The sequence below is a fragment of the Macadamia integrifolia genome, chromosome 10 (assembly GCF_013358625.1).
Source record: "Macadamia integrifolia cultivar HAES 741 chromosome 10, SCU_Mint_v3, whole genome shotgun sequence".
Classification (NCBI taxonomy): domain Eukaryota; kingdom Viridiplantae; phylum Streptophyta; class Magnoliopsida; order Proteales; family Proteaceae; genus Macadamia; species Macadamia integrifolia.
In genome coordinates this window covers 24,528,811-24,554,997 of record NC_056566.1, presented here as the reverse complement: position 1 = coordinate 24,554,997, position 26,187 = coordinate 24,528,811, and the positions used below count along the sequence as shown (strand labels likewise).

Sequence of the window (26,187 nt, the reverse complement as noted above, 5' to 3'; positions counted from 1 at the left end):
AGGGTAAAATGGTAATAAAAATGTTTTTTAATTGAAAAACATGGGTAAATCTATTTGATACAGATTCAACCATGTCAGTCTACAAGAAGCTAGCAAAGCTTTAGCCATTGGACCACATCTATACCACAAGTCTCCGATCCTTGACGAAGCTTCTTACCAAACTGAAGAAGGAGAATTACCTATCTTGTTGTCGATTCCCTTCTATTGAGTGCTTTCACCCTCTGGGTTTCATGATCGATCCAAAGTTTTAAAACATTGTAGGATAGGTATAGTTTTCCTTCATCCATAGTGAAGAAAAACTTTTTATATTGTAAATTTTTAGATACGGGGAAAGTTTTCCTTCAAGTTATGTTTGGTTGCAAGGAAAATAAAATGGAAGAGAAGTGAAAAATTTCGAACCTAAAAAAGAAACTTTTGTAATAATTATCTCACATGATTGTATAAGTTACTTAATTTTTTTAACAAATTTAGTAATGAGACATTTTACATTTAATTTTTCATTTTATTTTTAAACTGAGGGGATTTAAATACAACATAAAGCGAAATTTAATAACCAAATATGGAATGATTCGGAGTTACTGATATAGCCACATGTGGTATTAATGATTACAAAAGTTTTTTTTCTAACTTCAAATTTTCATTTCCTTTCCCTTTACTTCCACTTACAATCAAATGAAGCCGCACCACAAATTTATCATCACGTTTATCTACTTCCTTAATTGTTGGAGATCCAAAATGCTTTTTATTGTTCTTAGACACTCCTCGAAGCACAATGATGGACATCAGTGAAAGGAAATCCTCCTTCACCTAGTGGGTAAAAACTCGATTATTACCTTTATATTCTGTAACAGATATATAGCACATAAGGCAAAACCTTCTAGTAATACATGCAGAAAAGAGAGCCTTAGTACTGAAATCAATTCATAATTTTAGATGTCCATCCAAGACATGGTTTAACCTCATTTAGAGCCATGAAATAGGTTCAGTTTGATTCTTGTATTACAGGCTATCTCACTGGCCAAACCCTAACTTATTAAAATCGTCTTGGGCCTTAGTAGCTGAGATAATGCCGAGCCCAGTAGGCTATTTAACAAGATCTGGGCCTATCCTAGGCCCATTTAAACTTATTTTACATTATGGATGTTATATGGACGTTAGTCTGTTAAATTTGTCTTGAATTCGTGACCTATTTTAAAGAATGGTTCACTCTGACATATTTTGGTGGCGATCTGATCGATTGCAATCCGATGGATTGACCCATGACTTAGACAAGTATATAATGTATTATCGTCTTGTTAAGCAAGTAGTTGTAATTTAGGGGTTTTTCAAGTTAAGGTTTCAGAGTGAATTTTCTCCCCGTTGTTTGGGTGTAATTTTTTTTCTACATAGTGAAACATCTTCTTTGCCTGAAAACATAGCACACCACACCGGTGTGTGAACCTCGTTAAATCTCTGTGTGTTGTGCGAATCTGTATTTATTTATTTTTTGTATTTGTTGATGTTTGCTATAACATAATCCTGATCAGAAGGTCTTGTGCAAGGACCATAAACCCAAAGTTGCTTTAACTTAGTTACGCGCCATATTTGGTGGCCATCTCAATATTATTGCTACCATGCATTAGACTTTTGACCTTGAATTCTCAACCTTCTAATAGAATCAATATTTTCACCCTCTGCAGGCTCTTTTCGGGTTTATTGTCTGGCCCACTTTGTGTAAGCCTAGTGATTTAATGCTTTGGGCCAATTTTACACATATGGTTTGATTGCAGAACCAAACCAGACCAACAGAGAATGGGCTTTGGCTGGGTTGCACTTATTATTTAGAAGGGCTAGTGTTGCAAAGCGCCTCTTCTTCTTTTTTATTTTTTGGCATAATGGACTTCTAATGGGATTTAAGGGTTATAGATTATGGGTAGTGGCTATTTAAGAATAGAATGGGCAGGACAAAAGTGAGTTGATGAATACCATAGCTGTTTACCTTTTTTTTTTTTTTTTTTGGGTACAGGATATGCCACTTTAGGTTGGTAAAGAAGAGAGAGAAAGAGTTGTTTATTTTACAAGGGCAAAGTTTTCTGTCCAGGATCGGCCCCCTCGAAACAGGAGGAACAAAATGATCATCGTGCCCCTCTTGAGTTCACGTGCTTCTGTATCTAGGCAAAAGGGGTGTTCCTAGACCGAAAATAGTTGCCCCTTTTTACAGTACCTATTTCGCAAGGCGGGTAAGAGATGTCTATCCTTACATTCCACGTATTTGTTTGTAGGGTAAAAGATTCCCATAAGTTGGTTGGATCAAACATTGAGTGGTGATATGTACAACTAATCCATGATATATACATATTGATGAACTTTTAAAATGTACTCTATAAGATAAGAGGCACTACAACTTCCTTTTGGAAAAAGAAAAAAAAATAAAAAAGTGGCACTCCAAGTCTAAAACTCCATTAATTACTACCCCAATAGATTAAAGGAAACAAAACTAATTTCATCTTAAATACATTAAGTGTTGTACTCTAATTGGAATGGTAGGCACAAGCGCGATTCCATGAAGGATAGGTCATTCGGTCCAGGTTCTCAAGAATTGCCAAGGAAGATAAGGAGTATTTAGGAACTACTTCAAGAAGATCAGGCGATCTAAAAGGTAAGGAAGTTACCCGAGCTGCTTGAGCAAGGGGTTGTAAGTCCAAAAGTGGTTGTCCGAATGCTAGGTGGCTATGGAATTTTGTTCGGAACATCAAAGGCAGCCTTAATAGAAAGGCATATGTGTCTTAGTGAGTTTCCCACAGATATAATTGAGAGAAACTAAGTGTTGGGGATTTTGACTTTTTATTGCTTTTTGTTTGTTTCCTCCTCTGTATATGGCAAAGCAAATGTGGAGGTCGAAGTAAATAAGGAACTTGTATTTAAGTCATCTGGGTATGCCTGGACGCTAACTCTATATTATTTTTATTTTTTAATTCTATTTTGTTGACCAATAAAAAAAAAACTCTGATTGAAAAGAGATGATTTTTCAAGAAAACTACATTAAAGACTACAAGCTGCTATTTTGTGGGATACCCAGAGAGGTCTAAAAGGTATAGATTCTATTGTTCTGGCCCAGGACACAAAATTGTAGAGACCACTCATGTTAGATTTGTTGAATGCAATGAAGAGTCTAGAATACCTCGTAATTCTCTTTTGAAGAAGGGGAGTATGACACCCCTGAGATAGCATCTGCTGAGTTGAGAAATTCACTTCTTGATCTCAATCCCATCTTATCTGATGATATAATCACTCAAACTCCAATTGAATATGGTTTGCAAGTTGGGACAGATATTGCTATTGCAGACCCACCATCATCTCTTGATACCATTAATATTGGCAGTCTTTCACCTGAACCTATAAGGAGGTCTACTAGAGTGTGCAAGCCTTCTCTGCACTCTGATTATGTTTCTTATTTGAATGAGTGTGAGTTTGACATAGGACAAGAAGAAGACCCTGTTACTTTTCTTCAAGCAGTTAATCATAAGCATTCAGACAAATGGGTAGTAGCAATAAAGGAAAAACTGTTATCCATTAGCAATAATGGAATATGGGAATTAGTGCAAATCCCAAAAGATTATAAGGCTATTGCATCTAAGTGGGTTTTCAAAACCAAGATAGATTATCAAGGTAGAGTAGAACACTACAAAGCTAGACTTGTGGCAAAGGGTTTTACTCAGCGAGAGGGGATAGATTACAAGGAAACCTTCTCACCTGTCTCATCAAAGGACTCATTCAAAATTATCATGGCTATTGCTGCCCATTTTGACCTAGAGTTACATCAGATAAATGTGAAAATAGCCTTTCTGAATGGAGAGCTGTTAGAGCAGGTGTACATGAGACAACCTGAAGGTTTTGAGGAAAAGGGTAAAGAGGACTTTGTTTGTATGTTGAAAAAGTCTCTTTATGGGTTAAAGCAAGCATCTCGACAATAGTACTTGAAATTTGATCGAGTTGTGACTTATTTTGATTTTGTAGAGAATCCAATCGACCAGTGCATATATCTGAAACTCAGTGGGAGTAGTTTCATCTTTCTTATGCTCTATGTAGATGATATTCTGTTGGCTAGCAGCAACAAAACCTTATTGATGGAGACTAATGGTTTTCTTTCAGAAAACTTTGAAATGAAGGATATGTGTAAAGCTAGTTATGTGCTTGGAATCGAGATTAGTCGTGATAGGCCATGGGGGTTACTTGGGCTATCACAACAGGCATATCTTGATAAAGTTTTAAAGAGGTTTAACATGTCCAAATGGTCTGGTGGTGAAGCACCCATTAATAAAGGAGACAAGTTGAACAAGCAACAATGTCCAAAGAATGATATTTAGAGGAGCTCAATGAATTATAAGCCTTATACCTCTGCCGTTGGAAGTTTGATGTATGCACAAGTTTTTACTCGCCCTGACATTGCCTTTGCAATTAGTGTACTTGGCAAGTTTCAATCTGATGCTGGTCTGGCTCGTTGGACTGCAGCTAAGAAGGTCATGCTATCTACAGTGAACAAAGGACTTCAAGCTAGTGTTCAGTAAATCAGAAAAATTTGAAGTTGTGGGATATTCTGACTCGGACTTCAGTGGGTGTACTGATGATAGAAAGTCTACCTCGAGATACATTTTTGTATTAAGAGGAGGAGCTATTTCTTGGAAGAGTGACAAACAAACTATTTTGGTTTTATCCACTATGTAAACTAAGTTTGTGGCACTTTATGAAGCTACCAAGTAGGCAGTGTGGTTGAGGAATTTCATATCTAAATTGAAGGTTGCAGATTCCATTTTTAAGCCTTTGCATTTGTGGTGTGACAATATTTCTACTATTTTCTTTGCAAAGAATAACAAGAGATCTAGCAGCTCCAAACACATTGAGATTAAATATCTTCTGGTTCGTGAGAAGATCAACACTGGGGAGATCGTTGTTGAGCATATTATTACTGAAGAGGTGGTTGCTGATCCTTTGGCCAATTCTTCCAGTGGAAATTTTTAAGACTCATGTTTCTAACATGGGTGTGATGGAATCTTTTGATATGCTTGTTTAGTGGGAGTTTACTTATCCATAGTGGTATTGTAATAAGTATTATTTTGTTAGATCATACATTATGAGCACAATCTATATTGAGGATGTTTACTTTCCAGTATAGTGTTCATTTATATTCTCTCTCATCATATTATTGTATGATTATTGTGGTTTACTTTGACATGTCACAGTTAATGGCAGTGTTTAGCCAAGTTTCGTGATTTATGACGATATTTAACCTAAATCCATGGAGGTGGTTGTTAACCATAGACTGTATGCCAAAGTGAGATATTAATATAAGAAAAGGGCGGTTTGCCTAAGTATTGATTAATATCAAAGTTCTCTACCTGTGAGGTTTTCAAGGTAGGCTGATCTTTAGATCAGGAACGGACCTATAAGGAGGATATATCTTATGTGATCACAGTTATGATATAATTCCTTATATCTATGTTTCCAGGCAATTTGAATTGATAATTTTTTGTTGTTTGTAACATTAGATAGTTATATGCCGTATATTAAGGTGTATTTTCACTATTGTTCACCAATAGAGATTATTGATTGGATCAAAGTTTATTTTGAGTGGTATTCAATCTTGGGATTATTTGGCCAGATGTCAATGGGAAGACATCAATATCAAGGTAGCCCAAGTGGGAGATTGTTAGGACTCTTATGTGGACTTAACTGATACTAATTGACCTATTGGGCTCAAGAGAATAAGGACCATTCTAATTAGGAAACTTCTAGCCCTATTCTATTGTGGGAATGGAATAGGGTTTAGGGATTCTATTATATATAGAATACTGATGGTCCCTGCAACCGTTACTTTATATAATAATATTTTGGAGACACTGCTTTTTCATAGAGATAGTGTAGAGACAAAGAGAAGATCCCAGAATAAGAGGTTGCAGAAGATCTCAATAGAAGGATCCATATTACGTGGTTTTTCATCATGACTTCGTGATACAAGCGTCAACCTTGATTTAGGTATTTCATTCACGCTCAACGAGTATGTGACCGATTTCTTTCTATTATTCATTCTTATATTCTATACAATGTAAATCATTCAAATGATTCTAGGATTTAGAATCACTAACACTTAGTCCACCCCATCTGTCAAGTCCATTATGTTCAAGGCTCAAGCAACCATTAAAATCAAACCATCCAAGAGAAGCCCTCCAATTGAAAAGATTAGGTGATTTGGTCTCAAATCTCAATATGATACAAGAACATTGGGTGTTAAATTCTCAGGGATCTCTTTTAGACAAGATTTGGGTTTTTCTAGGCTATCAGTTCAGTGAAATCTCAAACAACTATTGAGTACACACAAAGTACTGACAGTGAGCTAGATGAACCATACCACCTTAATTTTACTGCCTCGTAAGGTTCTAATCAATGAAAAGAAAGCTATTTTAGGCTTCACATTATTTCCCACCACCTTTATTAAACTCTAATTGGCTTTTTCCTACTTTGCTCCAAGAACTTCAGGACCTTTGGCTTTCATTAAAAGATTATTCTATCGCCTGCCACCTTGTGTTATTAATTACTGAAAACTAAAGTCATTTTATTTCAGATCGATGAGGTCTTTTTTTTCCTCCAAAGATCAGTAAAGAATATCATTAATAAGAAATGGTGGTACAGGAATAATCAAAATCCATTGAACTAAAAATCCACCTTCAGCATGGCCATCAACAGATTTTTAGCTCAATCATAATATCTACATAAACTGAAATCTAGGCCTTCTCTGAAAGTCCAAGCTTACATCAGATAAAACAAAAGTTGTTAACCAATATCACGTGTTAAAAATATGTTATTAGTTAATTTCACAAGAAGATTGACTAAAATTACTACATGAAGCCCCTCATGAAATGTCTTTCTTTGTTGGTTTTGAAACACAGCACTACTATTGGATAACTTAGCTTTCATAGGATTCCATGCATAAGCCATCAGGGTAATTAAATTATTTGTAGGTACAAAAGGACTACAAATACTAACAAGGAGACTGTCATCCATTTGTTAAAGTCTTCCAAAAGGTCCCTAACTTTAGCTTGTACCACTTAGCATTTAAGAAGCCAATTCAGTGTTCTCAGAATAACAACCAACACTGAACCACTCGTCCGTCTAAAAGAAAGTAACTAGGTATATATATATATATATATATATATATATTCTTCTCTCTCACAGAGCTTCCATAATGTTCTTAAAAAGGAATTTGCACAGCCAACATATTTATGCTTTAAAACCTTTCGCTCCTCTGGACCCACATGAGCTGGAATGAGATCTGCCCATCACTGCAATTTTTGGGATGATCTATTTAAATCAAACGTAGCTGCCCATGTTTCAATGGATATGTCGGTGGAGTTCTAGTATTGGTTCTGATCGACCCAATCAAATTTCTTTTCACCATTGATACTATTACAATTTCAATTTTTTTTTTTGGGGGGGGGGGGGGGGGAGGGTTGTATGGGGGTTAATCACTAAACTATTCATATCCATAATTTTTTTTTTTTGAATCAATAAAATTAATCGGTTCCGTACGCGTAAAATGTGTTTGTTAAATTTTATTTCTTTGGTTTGATATCGGAAAAATTGTTATAGGCGTATTTAAATTGGAATTTAGTTGAATCAGAGGTGAAATCATTTGTGACATCTCAACTAAATATATCATTGATCACACTAGTTGATATATTTCTACAAATGTGCTGTTTACAAAGTGATTTTAGGGACTTCCATTCATCTAGACAAACATCAAGAAACAATAATCTCAGTAAAATTTTGGGAATTGTATTACAATTACCAAGGAAAGAAGAATGCCTGGAGTTAATATAGGACACTCACTTCTGATAGAGGATAATTCTATCACAAATAAATCACCAAGATTAATTAAGTGGAATTTCAAAAGCAAAAAAATAAAAAGTATCAAGATCTTAGCTATATATGAAATATTGACAAGATAGACAAATACACCCTATTTGCAAGGATGCATGACTTGAAAGAAATTATCTCTAATATTTCCTGTAAAATTTTCTCTTTCATGTTCTCATAATTACTAACTTCTGGTTCTTCATATACCAGTTGAAAAGAATAATTGGTACCTTATACAGAAGGAGAAACTTGGGCATTCAGTTAAATTTCTAACTTCTATCTCATATTTGTCACCATGAAGTGTAATTTGTTACTTTTTTTTTGGTAGAAGTGTATTTTGTTACTTAGGTTGCTTTACATTGAAATGTTGCAAGTTATTAGAAGTACAATGGCAATGTGAACATGGATGGAACAGCTAAAATTTGGATTGTCAATGAAAACATTGCATTAACAATATTTAAATATTAATGCAAAATTTTAATAAAAAATCTGTCTTTAAATGTTATATCTTGTTTACTGTTAAAGGTTTTCTCAATATCCTCTGATATTTCTATCGCGAGATAAGAAGTTCGGCTAGACCCAACATGTAAATAGTTCAAATCTGTTGCAACATTAACCACAAATTTTGTGTTATTTTTCAATGTTGAATCTCTAAATCATGAACCTACAACTAACTATAGGCAGGTTAAAAGTCATGCATCTTCACTGAATGCAGGCGCCCATTTATGTAATTATGTATCCACATATGTAGCATATTGCAAAGTCACTAATGAGGAAGGCATATACCATATATAAGTAACAAAAGGTGACAACATGTGAGAATACACTCAAAATGATGAATGATGCCAAAAATGAGACACATAATTTGTTGATTGACAATTAGACACCAATAGAGTTACAATTTAAGACTGACTTTCTTTTTTACCCTCTTAGTATAACATAATTTTTTTCCAGTGAAAGTAATGATGTCATTTTACACTTGGACTCGAATAATACGGATAACATTATGAAATATATATACTTATTTTTTGAAAACTCTTTTATATCCCTATCTTAAAGGACTTGGGAATAAGACAAGAAATAATCAAAAGAATGTGTCAAGTTTTAAATACACTTGACACATTAAATTGCCTATAGGTGTCATCTTTCACTCCAAGCAAGAAAACTATATTTACTCTTGTGCTGTTTGTAAATTCTTTTGACAGCTAGACTTCCATCTCGACATTAAATGACTACATTCACTTAATTAACAACTCAACTACTATAAGTGTCTAGGATCTCTGAGTAGAAATATTGGTTAAGGCAGTTGGATTCATCTTTTCTTGGCCCATTAATTAGGTCTTGTATAAGGTCTAGTGATTTGCTTTGGTATCTTTTCATTAGCATTACTTTCTTTCCCTCTTTAATATTTCACCAACTTCTTGAAAGATAAAGTTAACAAGAATCTAAGAAATGGCCAAATGTCTCAAAAAACTTAATACATGTGATATCATCCATAAATTGCACAAATCCCATAGCAACTAATTCTCAACATATATGGATGAATCGATGATCTACTCTCTCTTCAGCAACCTACCAACCTGATGTTCTCACTTAGGGGTTTTAATGAGCAACTAACTGTAGTAAACAGTGATTTTCTTAATGGCACGATTGACTGCTTACCTATGAACAAATGAAGAGTGTTACTTTCTTACCTACCCCAATTAATGTGTATAAATTGCAAGTCCGGAAACTAAACAACCCAAGAGTACAAGGTGGAAGAGCATTCAAGGCCAATTCCTTTCATTCTAAGGAAACCCAAGACCCAAAAAAAAAAAAAAAAAGAGGCCAAGGGGACAAAGTTTAGATGCAATTTTTCAGTAGCTAGTCACACTCATTTTGCATTCAACAAAGACAAGCTATTTATTTGTCCATGGCAAAATGATTTATTTCTTTTAACAAGATCAATAGATCATGGATACCAAAAGACAAAGGGGTTACTGTGGAAGCCAAGAAAGAGGCAAAGAGAGAGGATAGGGAGGAGACAGCTCACTTCCCTTGTTAGGATATATACTCTAGTCTATGTCCATATCCAAACAAAGCCTCGGAGGACCAAGAATGGCCACAAATTTAACAAATTAAAAGGACCTTAAGCTAGACCCACAGATATCTAACACTAAATTTGGTAGAATGATGGTAGTGACCATACATAGAAAGATATACTTAAAAAATAAATCATATAATAGATAGTACTATTATATGTAATAGAAATGGTAGTTGAGGGGACAGAAAAATTAAAGAAATCTTAATTAAATAGTCATGATATTAGATAACATTAATAATCAAATACAAAAGGAGTTGACAGGCCGGGTTTGAAAAAGATTGACCTGCATCTTCCCCCACTGAGAGCAAACTTAGATTCTCGTTGTCTCCTCTCCCATGAGAAAAATCCATGTCCAGAGGGATTGCACTGCATATGATCATCGAAACCCTACAAAAGAAAAGAATACGAAGACACCCAAAAGGAAGAGAAGATTACAGAGAAGATAGAAACAAAGAGAAGATCAAAGAGAAGACAAAAAGAATGGCAAAATAAGATGCAAATCAATTAAATCTCTTCTTCCCAATTCATGGACTTAAGTATTGATAGAATTAATAGTCATGAGAGTGATGATACATTGATGGGTCATACCCACCTTGTGAGTGTGACCCATGTCGATTCATGGCTTCTCTCTGGCTATTGTTGCTATTGTCGTCACCTCCATCCATCTTATTACACCCAAATCGATGGACTGCTCCAGATGCTCCCAAATTCAGATAAACCATCCTTGAATCAAGATTGAGGTTAACCATATTGTTGTTGCTGTTTAGGTCATTATTCATTGGTTGGTAAATGTGGGTGGTGGTGGTGGTGGAGGGAGCATTCCCTCCACTGCTGCCTTCTTCACGAGAGAGAACAAGAGCTGCTGACTGAACCAGTTCTAAGCAGAGCCTTAGCTTGTTGGGCTCAATGTGGGACAGCCCGGGAATGGCCCCCTTAAATAAGAAGTCCGAGGTTAACGTTCGAAGTATGTCGAGTGGTGTGATACCATCGACGGTTCGAACGCTGGGATCAGCATGGTGGTCTAGTAAGACTGCCACCATGTCCGGGCATACCATTTCCGCCGCAATGTGAAGTGGTGTCTTGCCCACCGGCGCCGCCGGGTAATTCACATCGGCAGCTCCAAGTTCTAGCAATGCCTTCACTACCTCTCGGCTACAATTCTCGACGGAGTAGTGCAAAGCGAGTGCTTCGTCGAGGTTAAGTCCTTCGCCCATGACCATTAGCTTGACGAGCTCAACGTCGGATGAATCAAGGGCTCGGCGCATGCGGCGGATCTTCTGGTCTTCGAGGTCAGCTGCGGCATTGAGATCGTGGTGGGGATGGTGTTGTGACATGAACGAGCGGCGGTGAGCGAGGGAGGATTTCAGGCGGAGCTCTTCAATCTTGGCAACGATGTCAATTGGTAAATGCTTTGCGAGGACTTCCGGCGGAAGGCCAGATTTGGCAACGAGGTGAGAACAAGTAGTCCAGAGCTGGTGCATGTCTTGCTTTCGTGAAGCTATCAAAACTTTCATCACGTCCTCAATTGAAGCCTTCTCCACCATGCTTACCAATTGTTTCTGTAGTGCAAAAGGCAAATATATAAGTATAACCAGATTGATGAAATGAAACTAAAACCTAAATAAGGAAAGTGTGTCCTTGTTTCAATAAAAGGGTTTCAATGTAGAACCCTAAACCTAAATGAGGAAAGTTGAATGTTTCAGAAAGATTTAGTGTGTTTCACCAAACACAAGAGAAAAGAAAGGTGAAATTACTGTGGAAGAGGAGAAGACAAGTGGTAATCAAGGTCTTAATTTGGAAAGTCAAGGAAGTGCAACAGAGAAAAATAACAAAACCCAATAGAAGAAACTCCAAATGCTACATGAAATCAAGATTAATTAGTAAAATACATTTGAAGAAAGTACAGTTTTTTTACCAAATATAAATTCCAAATCAGGGTTTTCAAGAATCAGCAACAGAAGAAGAAGAAGAAGGCCCAAATGTCCTTTTGATGATAATTTATTTATCATATCCAAGTGCTTCAGGTAAAGGAAGTACAAAGGGAAGAAATCTACAAAAAAAAAAAAACTTGGATCGCTGACCCAAATCGAACTTACCCACTTCATCAAAACAATTAAAAAATATATATACATATATAAAAAAACCATTTAAATTTTGTAATCCCACTGAGAGAGAAATCTGAGATGATAATAAACAAGGTGACCTGAGTAAGCAATGCGAGCTGTTCGACACCAAAGGATCTAGCGGCAGCTAGAGTATCAAGGGCGAGATCAACGGCTGAGGAGCAATGCGTGTGCCAGCAACCCCTCTCTCCACAATTAGGCCTTGGCTCATGCTTATGAGGAACAATTGAGACCTGCCCACTATATAAGAATTGCAGAAGCAACAAGAACACCTCATACCCAACCGAATTCACAGGTATCACCTGAGAATTCCCAGCTCTCGGCGATGCAGCCGAACTCATCCTTGCACCGACAGCTGACGAGTCAAACCCTGCCGGCTTATCAGACCCACAAAAGAACTTGCGAAAGAAGAGGCTTCTGGCAGCTAAGATGCACCGGTGAGCATGGACTAGACGACCCTCTACACTAAAGGTTACATCACTGAAGGCTTGGCCGTTGATGAGCAGATTTAGGTAGTCTAGGGAGAGAGACTTCAAGGATTCTTCTAGGCTCATTGTTGGTTTTGAGAGAGAATTTGAGAGGGATGATGACTGGGTTTGGAGTTTCGAGAGATGGGTTTGTCTTGGATTTGAATTTAACTTTTAGGTCAAGATGATATGAAGATAGGGTAGTACTGGAAGAGGAAAGCTTCTCTTCATCCCTATTTTTTCTTTCAATTTTTCTCTCATGAACTGTTGTTTCTTCTCAGAATCTCTCGATGGCTTATGGACTATGGTAGAGTGTATGCGGCAATCTAGATATTTTGTGTACGAGAGAGAGAGAGAGAGAGAGAGAGAGAGAGAGAGAGAGCAATATGGGTGGCTGTGCTGGGCGGCTATGTAATTTAAAATAATGGAGAGGGAAAAAAGAATAATGGAAGTGAAAAAATTAATTTGGACGTACAAGGGTTAATAAAAGGGTTAGTTAGATGGAATCTGCCCTTCCATTGCTTTCTATTTATGATTTGCCCTTGTTATAAATTTAGAAATGAATTAGAACTATAAAATCCTTGTTATTTGATACAAAATTTTGACATCACACATCTACGGTCAGTATATACCAAAAAAAAAAAAAAATTGTATCTTGAGGTGTTACTGTTCATCTTTGAAGTCAATTTGAATTGATAAAGACATAAGTTCGGATTGAATCATTTGTATCAACTAATAATTTGAATTAATAATTGAATAAAATGTTATAATACTACCATGACAATTCTAAGGAATATCCAACTATTTTCATATTTATTAAAAAAAATTTATACCCCTCTAAAGTAAAAGAATAAAAATCATTTTAAAGATAAATTAAAGCACATATATGTGCGAGTCAAAAAAATTGAAAACTAACTATATATAAAAAAGAGAAAAGGTTGTTGTCACGTTATCAGACTGTAATTTCCTCTCATATGTGTGTTTTTATATTATTTTATTTCTCATGCTCTGAATATATGGATTGATACAAAAATTTTTCAAGACAATGATTGATGTGGTGTGGAGATTCATTTCTACACCGGGAGTTTATTATAAGAAAAGGGTATGTTTTCATATTTAACCATCAACAAAGTATTATATATATGGGATCCCTATATATATATATATATATGTGTGTGTGTATATAAATGGATTTTATATCTTAGTATCATGGTTTAAAACTCGGATTGGATCGCTATTGGCCATTATTAATCCTAGATCTTGACCAATTCAATTCTGATATAGAGGGATAGCCCAAGGGTAAAAACATAATAAAAAAAACTGTTTTTTTATTAGAGGTTAGGAGTAAATATGTCTGGTCCAACTATGCAGACTCAAATCGATATTGGCCTTAATCGATCTCAAGTTTTAGAACCTTGCTGATATACATCAAAACCCATTTTTAAAACGAAATCCAATGATATAAAATGAAAAACCTTTTTAAGAAAAAAAGGGAAAAAACTTTAAGGCTATGTTTGGTATCCAAGAGAAGAGAATAAAAGAAAAGAAAAAATAATCTAGAAAAGAATAGAAAATAAATAAAATGATAAAAAAATAGAAAAAGTATGTGTGTTTGTCTATCATTAGAAGAGAAGAAAAGAAATTTTTTTATATATTCTTATGTTTTTTAATTTTTTTTTTTTCTTTTATTTTCTTGATTATCAAACACAGCCCAATGATTTGGCATAAGAAACCCCCATTTGGGTGTGAAAAGATTCATCTACTCCTGTCATAGTTGAATGTTTTACAAAAATATTTTTTAAGTGAAATATAGAGAACAAGTGGTCCAAGTTCAAACACAGGAGCATATCTCCCCCCCCCAAAAAAAAAAACTTTGTTCCAAATAAAAAAATAATGAACAACATAACAAAATAAAAGAGATTGTACGAGGAGCGTGGCATAAAAGTAATTTTGAAGAAAAAATAGAAAAAAAATGAAAAATTGTAACCGTGTATATTAATTGTCACAGTCGACAGTGACTGTGAGTGAGATGGAGATCTAGAGTTGTGGGGATTAGGGCATTGCATTGGGTAGAGTGTCGGCCGGGCCTCAGAAGTGTAAGAAGTGGGACATAGGGAATCGTGCCATGTGATAGATAAACCATCGTGCTCCATCGTGGGCTGGGGTGACAACTTCACACGTGAGAACAAGTATTAGACACGTGTGGAAGGGACTTGCCTTGGTTGAAAGTCCTTCTTGGTTGAAACTGTTGTTTTGCCCCCCTCCCATTCCACAGATCCTATCGATTGACATTTCACTGACTGTCATATGATTTTGAGGACCTTGGGCACCCATGTTTGACCAGTCATCCCCACCTCTTTCTATTTTTCTTCCGCTTCAAAATCTCAATCTTTCTCACTGTCAAAGAACTAAAAGAAATTTAAAAAAATAAAATTTGATGAGAGAGACATAAAAAATCATTAGATCATCATATTTTTTTTTAACATGATACAATAATTAATCTACGTAAAAATCTTTCTCCACAAATTCTTTTTTTTTTTTATTCATTTATTGACAACTAAATTTAGCATCGATTATTTTTTGTTTCCATAAGTTACGTTAAGCATGATTATTTTTTCAAAGGGATTGCTTGAATAAATATAAAAATTTTTGAGTACGTAAATTTTAGGGGTTACTTAATAGGTAAAGACAAACACATCAAAAGTAAGAGGTCATGAGTTCAACTCTCTTTGAGTCCCAACTTAAAAAATGAAAAAAAAAAATCTAAACCTTCCATATTATTACAAGAATTCAAAAAACTTATGCTCCTAAGAACATAATATCAAAAAAAAAAAAAAAAAAATGAAAAATAGGTTGATTAGTATTAGGTCACGACCTTCCAAAGTTGGGAGCCTATGCATCTTCACTTATTTGGTTCTTTACTTAATTTAATACATTACCTCAAGAGAAAAATTAAAAACATCTCAGGTTATTCTAATAAATAAAATCAACCAAGTTTCTTAGTTTTATTACACCTTGGTATTAATACATTCTTCATGATTTTCCTTTACCTATTATAAAGGAGTTAGATTCAGAATGATATTATTGGAAAACCTAAATTTTGATTATCTAGATAGTTTCCTCTTTCTTTTTTTTTGTTAGAATTTGTTTTTTCCTTACCAATGATAATACTGAAGGTGGGGATTTCCTCTCTATTTTACCGAAGATGGAGTTTCCTCGATATTATTAGAAAACCAAAATTTACCATCACTAGTTTACCTCTCCACCCAATTGTTTATTCCTTTTAGCTAAACAATTAAACAGAAAAAAATATATTTTCAACAAAACCAGTGAATAAACCAATAGAAGTTTCAAATTCTTTTAATAATCCCTTTGGTTAGGCAAAGAAACCCAAAAATTTGGTCAAGACCTGGGTTTATCCTATCCCACACCAAAATTCTCTACCATATCGAGAAGTTTGGTGGGTATCCTTGAGATCGATCACCCCCCCCTCCTAATGCCAATAACTGGTAGCAACTCAAAGTGACAAGGGTCAACTTCAGCTGATTACAACACACTAATCCAGAACATTTTTCTACGTATACATCTTGTCAGTATAGCAAAAATGTTTGGTAGATAAGATGGTTACAACTTTACCAAAAAAAGATTAGATGGTCACAACTAATGATAGGATGAAGTTAAATTTTGACCTAAGGATGCATCCATTGGATTCTAAGTCCCATCCCCACCCCCACACCCCCACCCCCCCCCCCCCCTCAAAAAACACAATACCCAAAATTGTCTTGAACTGAAGTTGGACTTTTGGTGAATAGACATGTATTATTAGGAAGAATGAGATATCCATAATGGGAAGTGTGAGAATTTTGTTAGGGTTTTTGTGGAGAGAAGAGGGTCAAAAAGCATTCTGGTGGTGGAAATTTAGGAACCAGGTCAGCTTAAGGCCTACACATTGAAGATCATCAAAACCACTACCCATTTATCCTCTCTCATCCACAGTGGTTTGGGAGGAGGCAGTTTCATTGACAGCACTCTGTGACCTTTTTTCTTCTTCTTTTTTGATTTTCAATTCAAAGTTGGCCTCTTTTGATTTGATGAGACATGGTGATGAAAGGCACAATTAAGGTGACAAGACTACAGTTTGACATTTTTTTTCGGTAGAAGTTTGACATTTTTTGTTACTTCCACATGTCTCAAATCCACTGTTTTTTTTTTTTTTCTTAGGTTTTGAATAGGACCATAAAGTGTTGACTTGCTTGGATCACAACTTGATCCCAATCATACAAGGATGGGACACAAGGCCCGGTAATTTCTTCTCCTTCGATCATCTGAGCAGATTTGTTATGTTGCTTTCAGCAGCATATAAATTGCTTCTAATAACGAATTGAATCACAATTTGAAACCCACTATTCCTTATATAGTGTGCATATGTGTTCTCAACTATTAAAAGAGATCCACTAACCAATTATTTAGTGAAGATTATCCAATGATTCCAATCTCTCTATAGATGGGTCCCATAAATTGAACCTCTTTCTAATCTATGTATAAGGATTTTTATGCTTTATAAGATATGAAGTAACAACTATTCTAGCAAATTTATACTCGTATAATTTCTAAGGGTATTTAATGTCTGCCCATGTACTTGTCTAAGGAATTCATGGACATAGAACTAAATAAAAAAAAATATTTGAATGGAATTTTTCTTCCTAGAATTTTTAGAATAATTTCCTTTCATGCTTTCTGTAGTGATGCACTTTACACAAGAAGTTGAATAATGGAACATAGGTATAGTGGATGCCATGTGTATTATCATGACTTCGAGTCTGAATGTAACATTTTCAGGTTTCTTCTTACACCACATGGATATGAAGTGGGAAATCGCAACTCTTCCATTTAGAAGTTATTCTACGTTGGTAATGTATTTCAAAAAATCATATTAAACAAAACCTTAATTTCAAAAAGTCTGCTATTTGATTCACAATGCTTTCAAAATATAATTATGTAGTTATAGTCAAAGATCTTCATAAGGTGAGATGCCCACCACAACAAAAATGTTGAGATAAAGAATATGAGATGATAAAACTAAATAGTAGATCTAGATGTAAAAGATTATGGATGGAAGACTAAGATTATGTTTAACATAATTTCTTAGGATGCATTATCGGCTTAGAATACATACCAAACACACCCTAGATTATAAGAAACAACAAAATTATATGAGCAATTTACACCCCCCTCCCCTATGTTTTGCATTTATTACACCCCCTCCCCTGTGTTTTCAAAAATTATGAAAACCTCTCCTGTCTATTAACAAATATTACAAAAAAACGTGACTCCGTCATAGTTTGGCCATTAAGGTTTAATTTTTTTTTAAATACGTATATTACCCCTGAAGTAGGTGAATTACCCATTATACTCGTCCTATTATAACTAAAGGAATTAGAGAGTAAAACACTCATCTTCTCTCACATGCAACCTAACCACTTTCAGAGCTTGTTTGAGGCGATCAACGAACAGCGACGATGGTGATCGTCGAACAGTGACAACGACAAGAGGCGCGATGACGGCGAACTGCAATTGAAAACTTGTCTATGGCAAGTCCAATGAGCTGCTGCCCTCTACGCACAATTAATCGGTGAGTTGTCTCGACAGTTAGGGTCTTTTTTTCCTCTTTTTTTCTTTTGTTTCTCTGTTCGATTGTTCGGTAATCAACTAGATGTGTGTGGGATTTAAACTTGTTGAGTAATCTCCTTCATTTTTGAGCTTGATTTTTATCAACCGATTTGCTTATTAGATGATGAATTTTCAGAAAATGGGTTTTCTTCCATTGACAGATTAGAAGTGTTACATGGGTTTGTTCTAATTAGTATTACAAGTTAGGTTTTTCTTCCATTGACATATTAGAAGTGATATTACCAGCCAATTTACATGATAAGAAGGGAAAGAAGGGATAGAGAAGGGGAAGAAGGGATAGGACAATGGGAGTGGTTCTCTATTTTGTAGTTAAAAGCAAAAAGGCAAAATCGTATTTTAACACCCAAAACTAACAGTGTTAACTGACAGGAGAGGTTTTCGTAATTTTTGAAAACACAGGGGAGGGGATGTAAATTGCTCAAATTATATTAATGGAATGAAAAGGAATTGCAACAACTTTATAATCCCAAATTTATTGTTAATGAGACTGTATATCCCATCTGTTGCGCAGTGATCATATGTCATTACACAAAAGACACTTGTTTTGTGTTTGGCTTGACTTGTACTAACCAACTACTCCACTAATAGGAGAGCTTAGAAGGCGACAAACTTGTGAATCTTGACTCCTAATTTTAATTTATTAAAAGCCATAAAATTAGCATATTATTGAAAATAATCCAAAGATCCCATGTCGTTTTCATGCTTTTTCTCTGATTACAGTAGATAATGTTGTATAATTTTCAAACTTTGAGCTTATCCACCAATCACAGCCTAATACTTTTCTTATTCCAGACGTCTCATGACTTCAATGGTTGAACAAAGTACTTGAATGTGACTCCAAGGAAGTGAAAAAGTATAACATCAAATTTGGTGGATGAAAGGGACTATTCTTATTTAAAGTAAGAGCCTTAGATCTTGAATGATTGAAGAAGCTAACCACTGAATAGTTTATAGTAATATCCTCTGTTTCTCTTTCCTTTTATTTTTATAATCCTTTCTATATTTGGATTTATTAATTTATTAATTTTTAATCATTTTTTATATCTGGAAAGATTCCAATCTTTAAATAATTCATTTTTTCTGCTTTAAATGGGAGACCAAGTTAACAATGGAAGTTCCCTTCTTTTAATCAACTTATTCTTTTTTATCTTATGTTTTTTTGGTGTGAGAATTTGGGGTTTAAAGTGGTCCACGTTGACAAGAACAATTTGTGAGTATTATATAAATAGTAGACCCACTAAGATCAGCCAGCCCCTCCTTAATTGTCTCATTGGTTTAAATGACATAACAACCACCGGATGGATGAGATAAATTATATTAGCTGGTTTATAATACAACTTAGTGAATTATTTTTGGCCCTTTGATCAATGGAATGGTTAAGACAGGCATAAGTGTGCACCAATTGTAGACTTAGATGATGCTACCTACAAGCATCTTAGTTGTATGACTCTCACATTATCAGGGGTCTTCATCTTAATTCATCCTACAGTAGTGTTTGTTTGATTGTGAAGAAAGGAAGGTTAAGGTTGCATGTTTTTTCAGTAGACCACCACCCACACACAAGTGTTAATAAGGATTATAATTAATAAAACCCCACTGCCTCTACCCCTTGAGTACCCTCCACCAATTAGGGCAACACTGCCATCATGAGATATGGGAAGAAACAATTAGTTGTGGGATGAGATATGTGCCCTCTCTCACTCTCTTAGCTTTTCCATGATAACCAACCTATCTTTTGGGTCCCATATTTTCTTAGGGTTGATATTTGGGTTTCCTCCCTAATGACCTACTGTATTTGGTAGTGCCAGCAGTCTTTTTTCCATAAAGAAAATTGAGACTGATTTATAAGGAAACCTGAAAGAATCAGAAAAGAGACTTGAACCTAACTAAAGGGAGAAAAAAGTCATGAAACCCCTTGGAATCCTTAAAATGAGGTTCCCTGAACGTGGTTTCATTCAATATCTTTTGTCATTGCTTGTTTTAGCAAAGGCTGCTTTCAAACTTCAAAGCATGGTTTCCCAGTTTCAAAATGAGCCTTTAATTTACAGTTTTGTCTACACACACACACAAAAAAAAAAAAAAAGGGCCATTCTAGTTAGTTGTTCTAGTGTAATGATTGTGCATGAATCAAAACCCTAATAATCATTGGATTAACAACAATGAAGGGTCTCTGAACTCGGATACAAACATAAGACCCATATTTATAATAATGGATCGAGTTTTTTTATAAACTTCAGAAGAGTATGAAAGGATATCACAATGTGATATACCATAATATATGCACTATGATCTAGGGTTGGTCAATGATCGACTAATCAGACCCTTTATCCTGAGTCCCCTCGAACCATGAGGCTCGCCTAAGAAGGGACCAAACACTTGACCATTGCTTTATTGATCATAACTATAATCATGGGGGAGGACTCCATGCCATCCCTGCAACACTTCTTAATTGAATCCGAGAAGGTTATTCAACCAAAGATAAACCATGGTCCGGTTAATTCCAAGTGCAGAAGCTAACCAATGGGAAGAGATATCGAAATCACAATAAAAAGGGCACGAGACAACTGGAACAGATACACAATTTCAAAGACTTAAGATTCATTGAACTTGGACAATGAAAGAATTCAATTAATTTAGGCATCGGAGCCTTCTTCTCGGAGGGAACTCCAAGCCAATTACTAATTTGTGTGAGTGCAAATCTCAATTCACATAGGGAATCAAGTCGTTGATCCAGCAGAAGAATAGAGATTGACACTAACACAATGATATTTTGAAGAACAGTTTGTAATCCCTAATGTCGGGTGAAGAAAAATTTTCCATAACAAAATAACTAGCTTTTTTTTTTTTATTGGGGAGGGGGCGAGGTTGAAGTGTACCTAACGCTTCTCTTCTCTTTTTTCTTTCCTTTGGAAATGGAAATGGTTGAGAGTAACGGCTATCACTTTCGGGTCATTCATGAGGCAGGATTGATGTAACATTACAGATTCATACACTCGCTGAGAAAACATTCATTCATTCAGTGTACTCATCACTGTAGCTATATAAGAGATGGAACGAAACACTGAAGTAGAAAATGGGAGAGAGAGAGAGAGAGAGAGAGAGAGAGAGATATTAATACATGGGATGGAGAAGAATCCGTAGATATGGTTGTGTGGGGGTGGGGCTTGGATGGAACAGTTGGAAGCCGTTGACATGACAGGTGAAGGAAGGGGGGAAGAAACGAAAGTGCATGTGGACACGTTGATTGGTCACATATGACATGAAATCTGAAATGATATGAAATGATGTTAAGAGCTTTGACTATGCTCTCTGAAGAACTCTGGAATGGATCCTATTCTGTTTCTTTTCTTTTCTTTTCTTCTTTCATCACATCAACACAGAAACTGTAAAGAAGAAATAAACAAAAGCACAGTGACTTACACGTGGAAACAATCTTATTCCAAACAGTCTTATCAGTTGGCACGTGTCGACATGATTTGATTTCCCATCTCAGGAAAAGGCTGAAAGGTCACAAAAGAAGTTGCCAGTCGGCACTGACTCTCACGTGCCAGTTGTTTGCCTGACTCAGGCTTTAACCCTACATCAGAAGTCCCAGACCAGTGGATCTGGGATAGCTTCTCTCAGTGCTCTCTCATTCCTTTTGCCTGTCCTTCATTAATTTACTCCTGTGATCACCCCATTCTTGAGGTTGGTGGGAAAATAACAAGAAGATTTCTTTCTTTCTAGATAATATCGAAGAGAGGCCCCTGTACTCCTCTTTGAACCATCTGAAGCCTGATGGCAGAAGCAGAACATAGGAAGCATAAACCCAATTCCCCAAAGAAAATTTATTCAAGGAAGCACACTGGATTCCTTTAATGGAAATTATGTAATATTATTTTGTAATCTCAAGGAAATCATGTTGTTTTAAGTTGTTGTCTAACCTTTGTGATAGTTGTAGATTTTTTTTTTTTTTTCCTTTAAGTTCAAATTCAAGTTTAAGTTCAAGGGTCTATGGACTATTATAAAGTAGACCCATATAGGGTCAAGTATAGATTCATAGAAGATTTTACCGAGGTTCAAAGCCACATATTTTGGAAAACAAAAAAATTGATAAAAACAAGTACTGATGCACTTGAGAGGAGTTGATCAAGTGACCAACCCTCTAACAGTTACTCCATGAATTGTGTTTATGCAATTAGTTAGGTCTCCACTGTAGCATGTAAAAAAGGAACTACATTGAATATGAAGAAATCATCTAATATATAGTACGAATTGGTAATTTTCTTTTATAGGTTTTACCCTATCTTATCTTATTGTAGGGGGAGGAGGAAAGGTTTCAACCATAAGGCTTGAATCTAAGACCTCTTGGTAGAATGGATTTTTAACACTCCATGCATGCTCTACAAATTGCAAATTGATTATTTTGGATTTTGACATTTGGAGAGATGAGGAATATCTTAGTTTAGATGTATTAAAAATAATGATGGCTCATCTTAACTATATATAATTTTCTACATGGGATTTTCCCAACTTGTTTTTCAATGCATTTTGTCCTTCAAACAGTTTCTTGATTTAAAGTAGTCTATAATCACATAATGATAAGGATTATTTGAACCATCCAAATTGCTACGTGGAATTGTACTAGATTATCTTTTGACCTCATATGTGCTAGAAATCTTAGTCCTATGAAGATTATAAGTATATAAATTAGCAAATTATATAATCTTTTTCTCAATTATAATATGGAAAAATTGCCTTTCACATAGTCTTATTTTGGAAGGGTTCAAAATGGTCCATTATTTTGTGCTACATAGAAAGTAATGTGACAATTCCAACTATAGAAAGAGAGGACACTGTATGGATTAGACACATGTCAAATTTTAGAACTTAATTTATCTCTCCCTTGTATTGAGTATACTTCCTCATGAATGTGTTTGTAAGTCTAGTGTACTCTAATCATACTATACATATTTTGATAGTATTGAATTTTTTCAAAGTTCTATTTGGGTACTTTCTAAACTTTGATTAGATTTTTTTTTTTTTTTGGCAAACCTAAACTTTGATTAGACTGAAACTTGACATTTAAGCAGAGGACCTAAGCTTATACTTATCCAAAAATTTATGCACTATTTGATTTCCATATCAAAAAATTTTAGGATTGTCTATATTAGACTTCCTAAATGAACTATTTATTTAATTTTCTTTCCTCTTTTTTTGTTCAAAGTTTTGTCAAAACTTGTATGCATAACTAATTTATCTCTTAATTACACATTGTAGTTCTATGTGGTTGGATTGAAAATGCATAAATTTAATACATAAAAATAATAATCCATCATTGTATTTATAAAATGAAGAAAATAAACGTACTAAGATTATCCCAGTTACTTAGATTAGGTACATTAACACTTCTGACAAACAACTATCGACTGAAAAAGAGGGAAAAAAGCACATGTAGTCTCATAAATCACATCAATATAGATGATTTGATAGAGAAGCGATAAAAGCAAAGTGCTCCAGCCTGTATTAGCTGGAGTTCGTACGAGATGAAACATAAGACCATCGGAAAGCAATTAAAGCGGTCTCTCTACGATAAAGATAGGTTAGCTATAATGGTTTAAATTGTTTGACCACCCTTTAAGTAAAAGAGTTAAAAGAAAGTATCGATGAATTCTAAAAAGTTTCTATTTTACTTTAGTGATTATAATTAAGGGAGAATGTAGGTGGGAAGAGTAAACCCCTAGATGCATCATACTAAAAATCATTAGATTTAATAAACAATGATACTTTTTGGCTTATTATTATAATTAACATAAAATCTAAATTTTAAATTTTTTTAAAACAAAAAAGAAATATATTAAATTAATGAACTTTAAAGGAGGAAAAAAAAGTCATGAAATAAAACTCTATTTAAACACAAATGATATTTATATATATATGAGAAAATCATTGTTCTTAACTAGTAATTTTGCTCGAAAAATTTTACTTAACGAAATAGCAAGTAGCTAGATATTTCATTAAATGAAATCTAGATAAACTTATAGTTCTAGCTATAAATTTTATGTCATTTTGATTAGCCATGCCAAATGATGAGATGGATGATTAAGATTTTCTCCCTATCAACAACTTAATTCTTTGATAAATTATTATAGTATCACATCAGATGTCAATACCAACATATGTACTTATACTCTCAATTATTATTATTTTTTTCAAAGAATATCAATCTTGAATCTTGCTTGCTTTTAAATGTCTCTTCTTTTAACTTTTTCTTTTTTAGGACAATGTGCTTCCTTATGGCTCAAAGTAGAAGCTAAATCATTACCCTTAAGCCATGTGACTAAAAACGGATAAAATGATGATAGCATTACAGCAAGAAGTAGTTGGTGGAGCATTGTTTAGGGACTTAGAGTTGTTAAGCACACAAACTATGCACATTATTAATAAGTTCATAGTTCCATCAATGTGCCCACATTGCAGGAACCTCTAAAAGCTAAAATCAATCTAATCAATTGATTAAGATTATCTTATTAATAGGATGGATCAAGTGTACTGGACCCCATCAACCAGTTTTGAAAGTTTAGGGTTTAGGGTTAAAATGGGTTAAATTCGGATTGAACCCTAGTCAGTTGTCGAATTGAGGGTTTTGATAGATCCAAAGTAACCTGAGAATTTCTTCTTTATGATTTTCTATGTCCAACTTGACAATTAACAATATGAGAATTAATCTCTTTATTTGATCATACATTTGGTATATGGTGGAAAAAATTATTTAGATTGTGAGATGTATTATTGTGTCAAATCATGTCTGGTTCATATCCGACCCATTGCCATCTCCTTCTACACCATGGATCTAGGGTGATTTATCTCCATTCAAGGCTCCATTGTCTTATTGTTATAGTGTCTACAGTCTAGAGAGAGAGAGAGAGAGAGAGAGAGAGAGAGAGAGAGAGAGAGAGAGAGAGAGAGAGAGAGAGAGAGGCGGGGAGAGATTTGGGGGTCAACTACTGCACGACATGCTGACAAATTATGAAAGTTGTTGGGCCCAGCCGACAAGCATGGGGTTGTCTTGTCATATCACCTCTCACTGAGTGGCTTCCTCTTACCAGACCGGTTGTCCCTTTCCTTGGTTCTTTCACTTTCGCAAAAATTACCCCTCTTCTTTCTCTCTCTCTCTCTCTCTCTCTCTCTCAAGATCCGAATGGGTCCCCATAGATTTCGATCCGATTCATATTGAATTGGTCGAAATCAGTTCGGAATTGATTAAATTCAGTGTAATACTGTCCTAACCCTAATTTTTTCTCAGTTGATATTTTGGGTTGTAGGTAATTCCTGCATCAGTGCGGGGCAAATAAAAACATATAGAGGCATTCAATTTGGGTGAAATTTTTCATTTTCAGGCGAGGTTGGAGACATCAGCTTCAAACCCGCAAGGTTAAGGAAAATGATATGGTGTTTGACTGTGAACTAAAATGAAGCATATAGAAATCTAAATCATTCTAGTATGCCACAATTCATTGTCGTCAGATGAGTATCTTTCAGGGTAATTATAACCTTTCAGTGGGTGGTGAGGGCACATAGGGCCCCACACTTTATTCTTTATTGTCACAAGTGGGCAGCAGTGGACTTTTCCCTTTCGGGTACCCATCATGTGGATTGAAAGCATAGTTATTTGATCACAGATAAGATAGCGGGAGGATCATAGAGTTGCCGTCCAGGCTTGAAATGATGATTTAGGGGAAAATGATAGTTGTTGGAAAGGCTTCTTTTTAGAAACATATTTCTTACTGTGTATTCCGATACAGAATCAGTTATTGGTATCGGATTGACTCGTATAAACTGATTCATATTGCTACCGACCATGGTAAATACTGATATCTGATCGATATGGATTGTGACTCATGTGATACGAATATCTTTTTTTTTTTCTAGAAAAAAAAAATGTTTTTTTTAT

At 35.0% G+C, this 26,187-nt stretch overlaps 1 protein-coding gene across 2 annotated transcripts; it reads right to left on the bottom strand.

Moving 5' to 3' along the window:
- Positions 1 to 7,669: 7,669 nt before the first annotated feature.
- On the bottom strand, positions 7,670 to 12,904 carry LOC122091059 (BTB/POZ domain and ankyrin repeat-containing protein NOOT1-like). 2 transcript variants are annotated; one of them, XM_042660875.1, is made up of 3 exons: positions 12,177 to 12,904; positions 10,566 to 11,532; positions 7,670 to 10,360 (listed from the first exon to the last, which is right to left on the bottom strand). In XM_042660875.1, exons 1-3 carry the CDS (start codon positions 12,648 to 12,650, stop codon positions 10,350 to 10,352), a joined length of 1,452 nt encoding a protein of 483 aa, XP_042516809.1. In that variant the 5' UTR covers positions 12,651 to 12,904; the 3' UTR covers positions 7,670 to 10,349. The 2 variants fall into 2 exon arrangements, with proteins under 2 accessions (XP_042516809.1, XP_042516808.1); XM_042660874.1 differs by having other exon boundaries at positions 10,175 to 11,532.
- Positions 12,905 to 26,187: the final 13,283 nt, after the last annotated feature.

Excerpts from the sequence above, each read along its gene's own strand:
- LOC122091059 (XM_042660874.1), bottom strand. The coding sequence starts at position 12,650 with ATGAGCCTAGAAGAATCCTTGAAGTCTCTCTCCCTAGACTACCTAAAT. Across the intron at positions 11,533-12,176 it reads AGCTCGCATTGCTTACTCAG|AAACAATTGGTAAGCATGGT; the intron begins GTCACCTTGTTT and ends TTTGCACTACAG.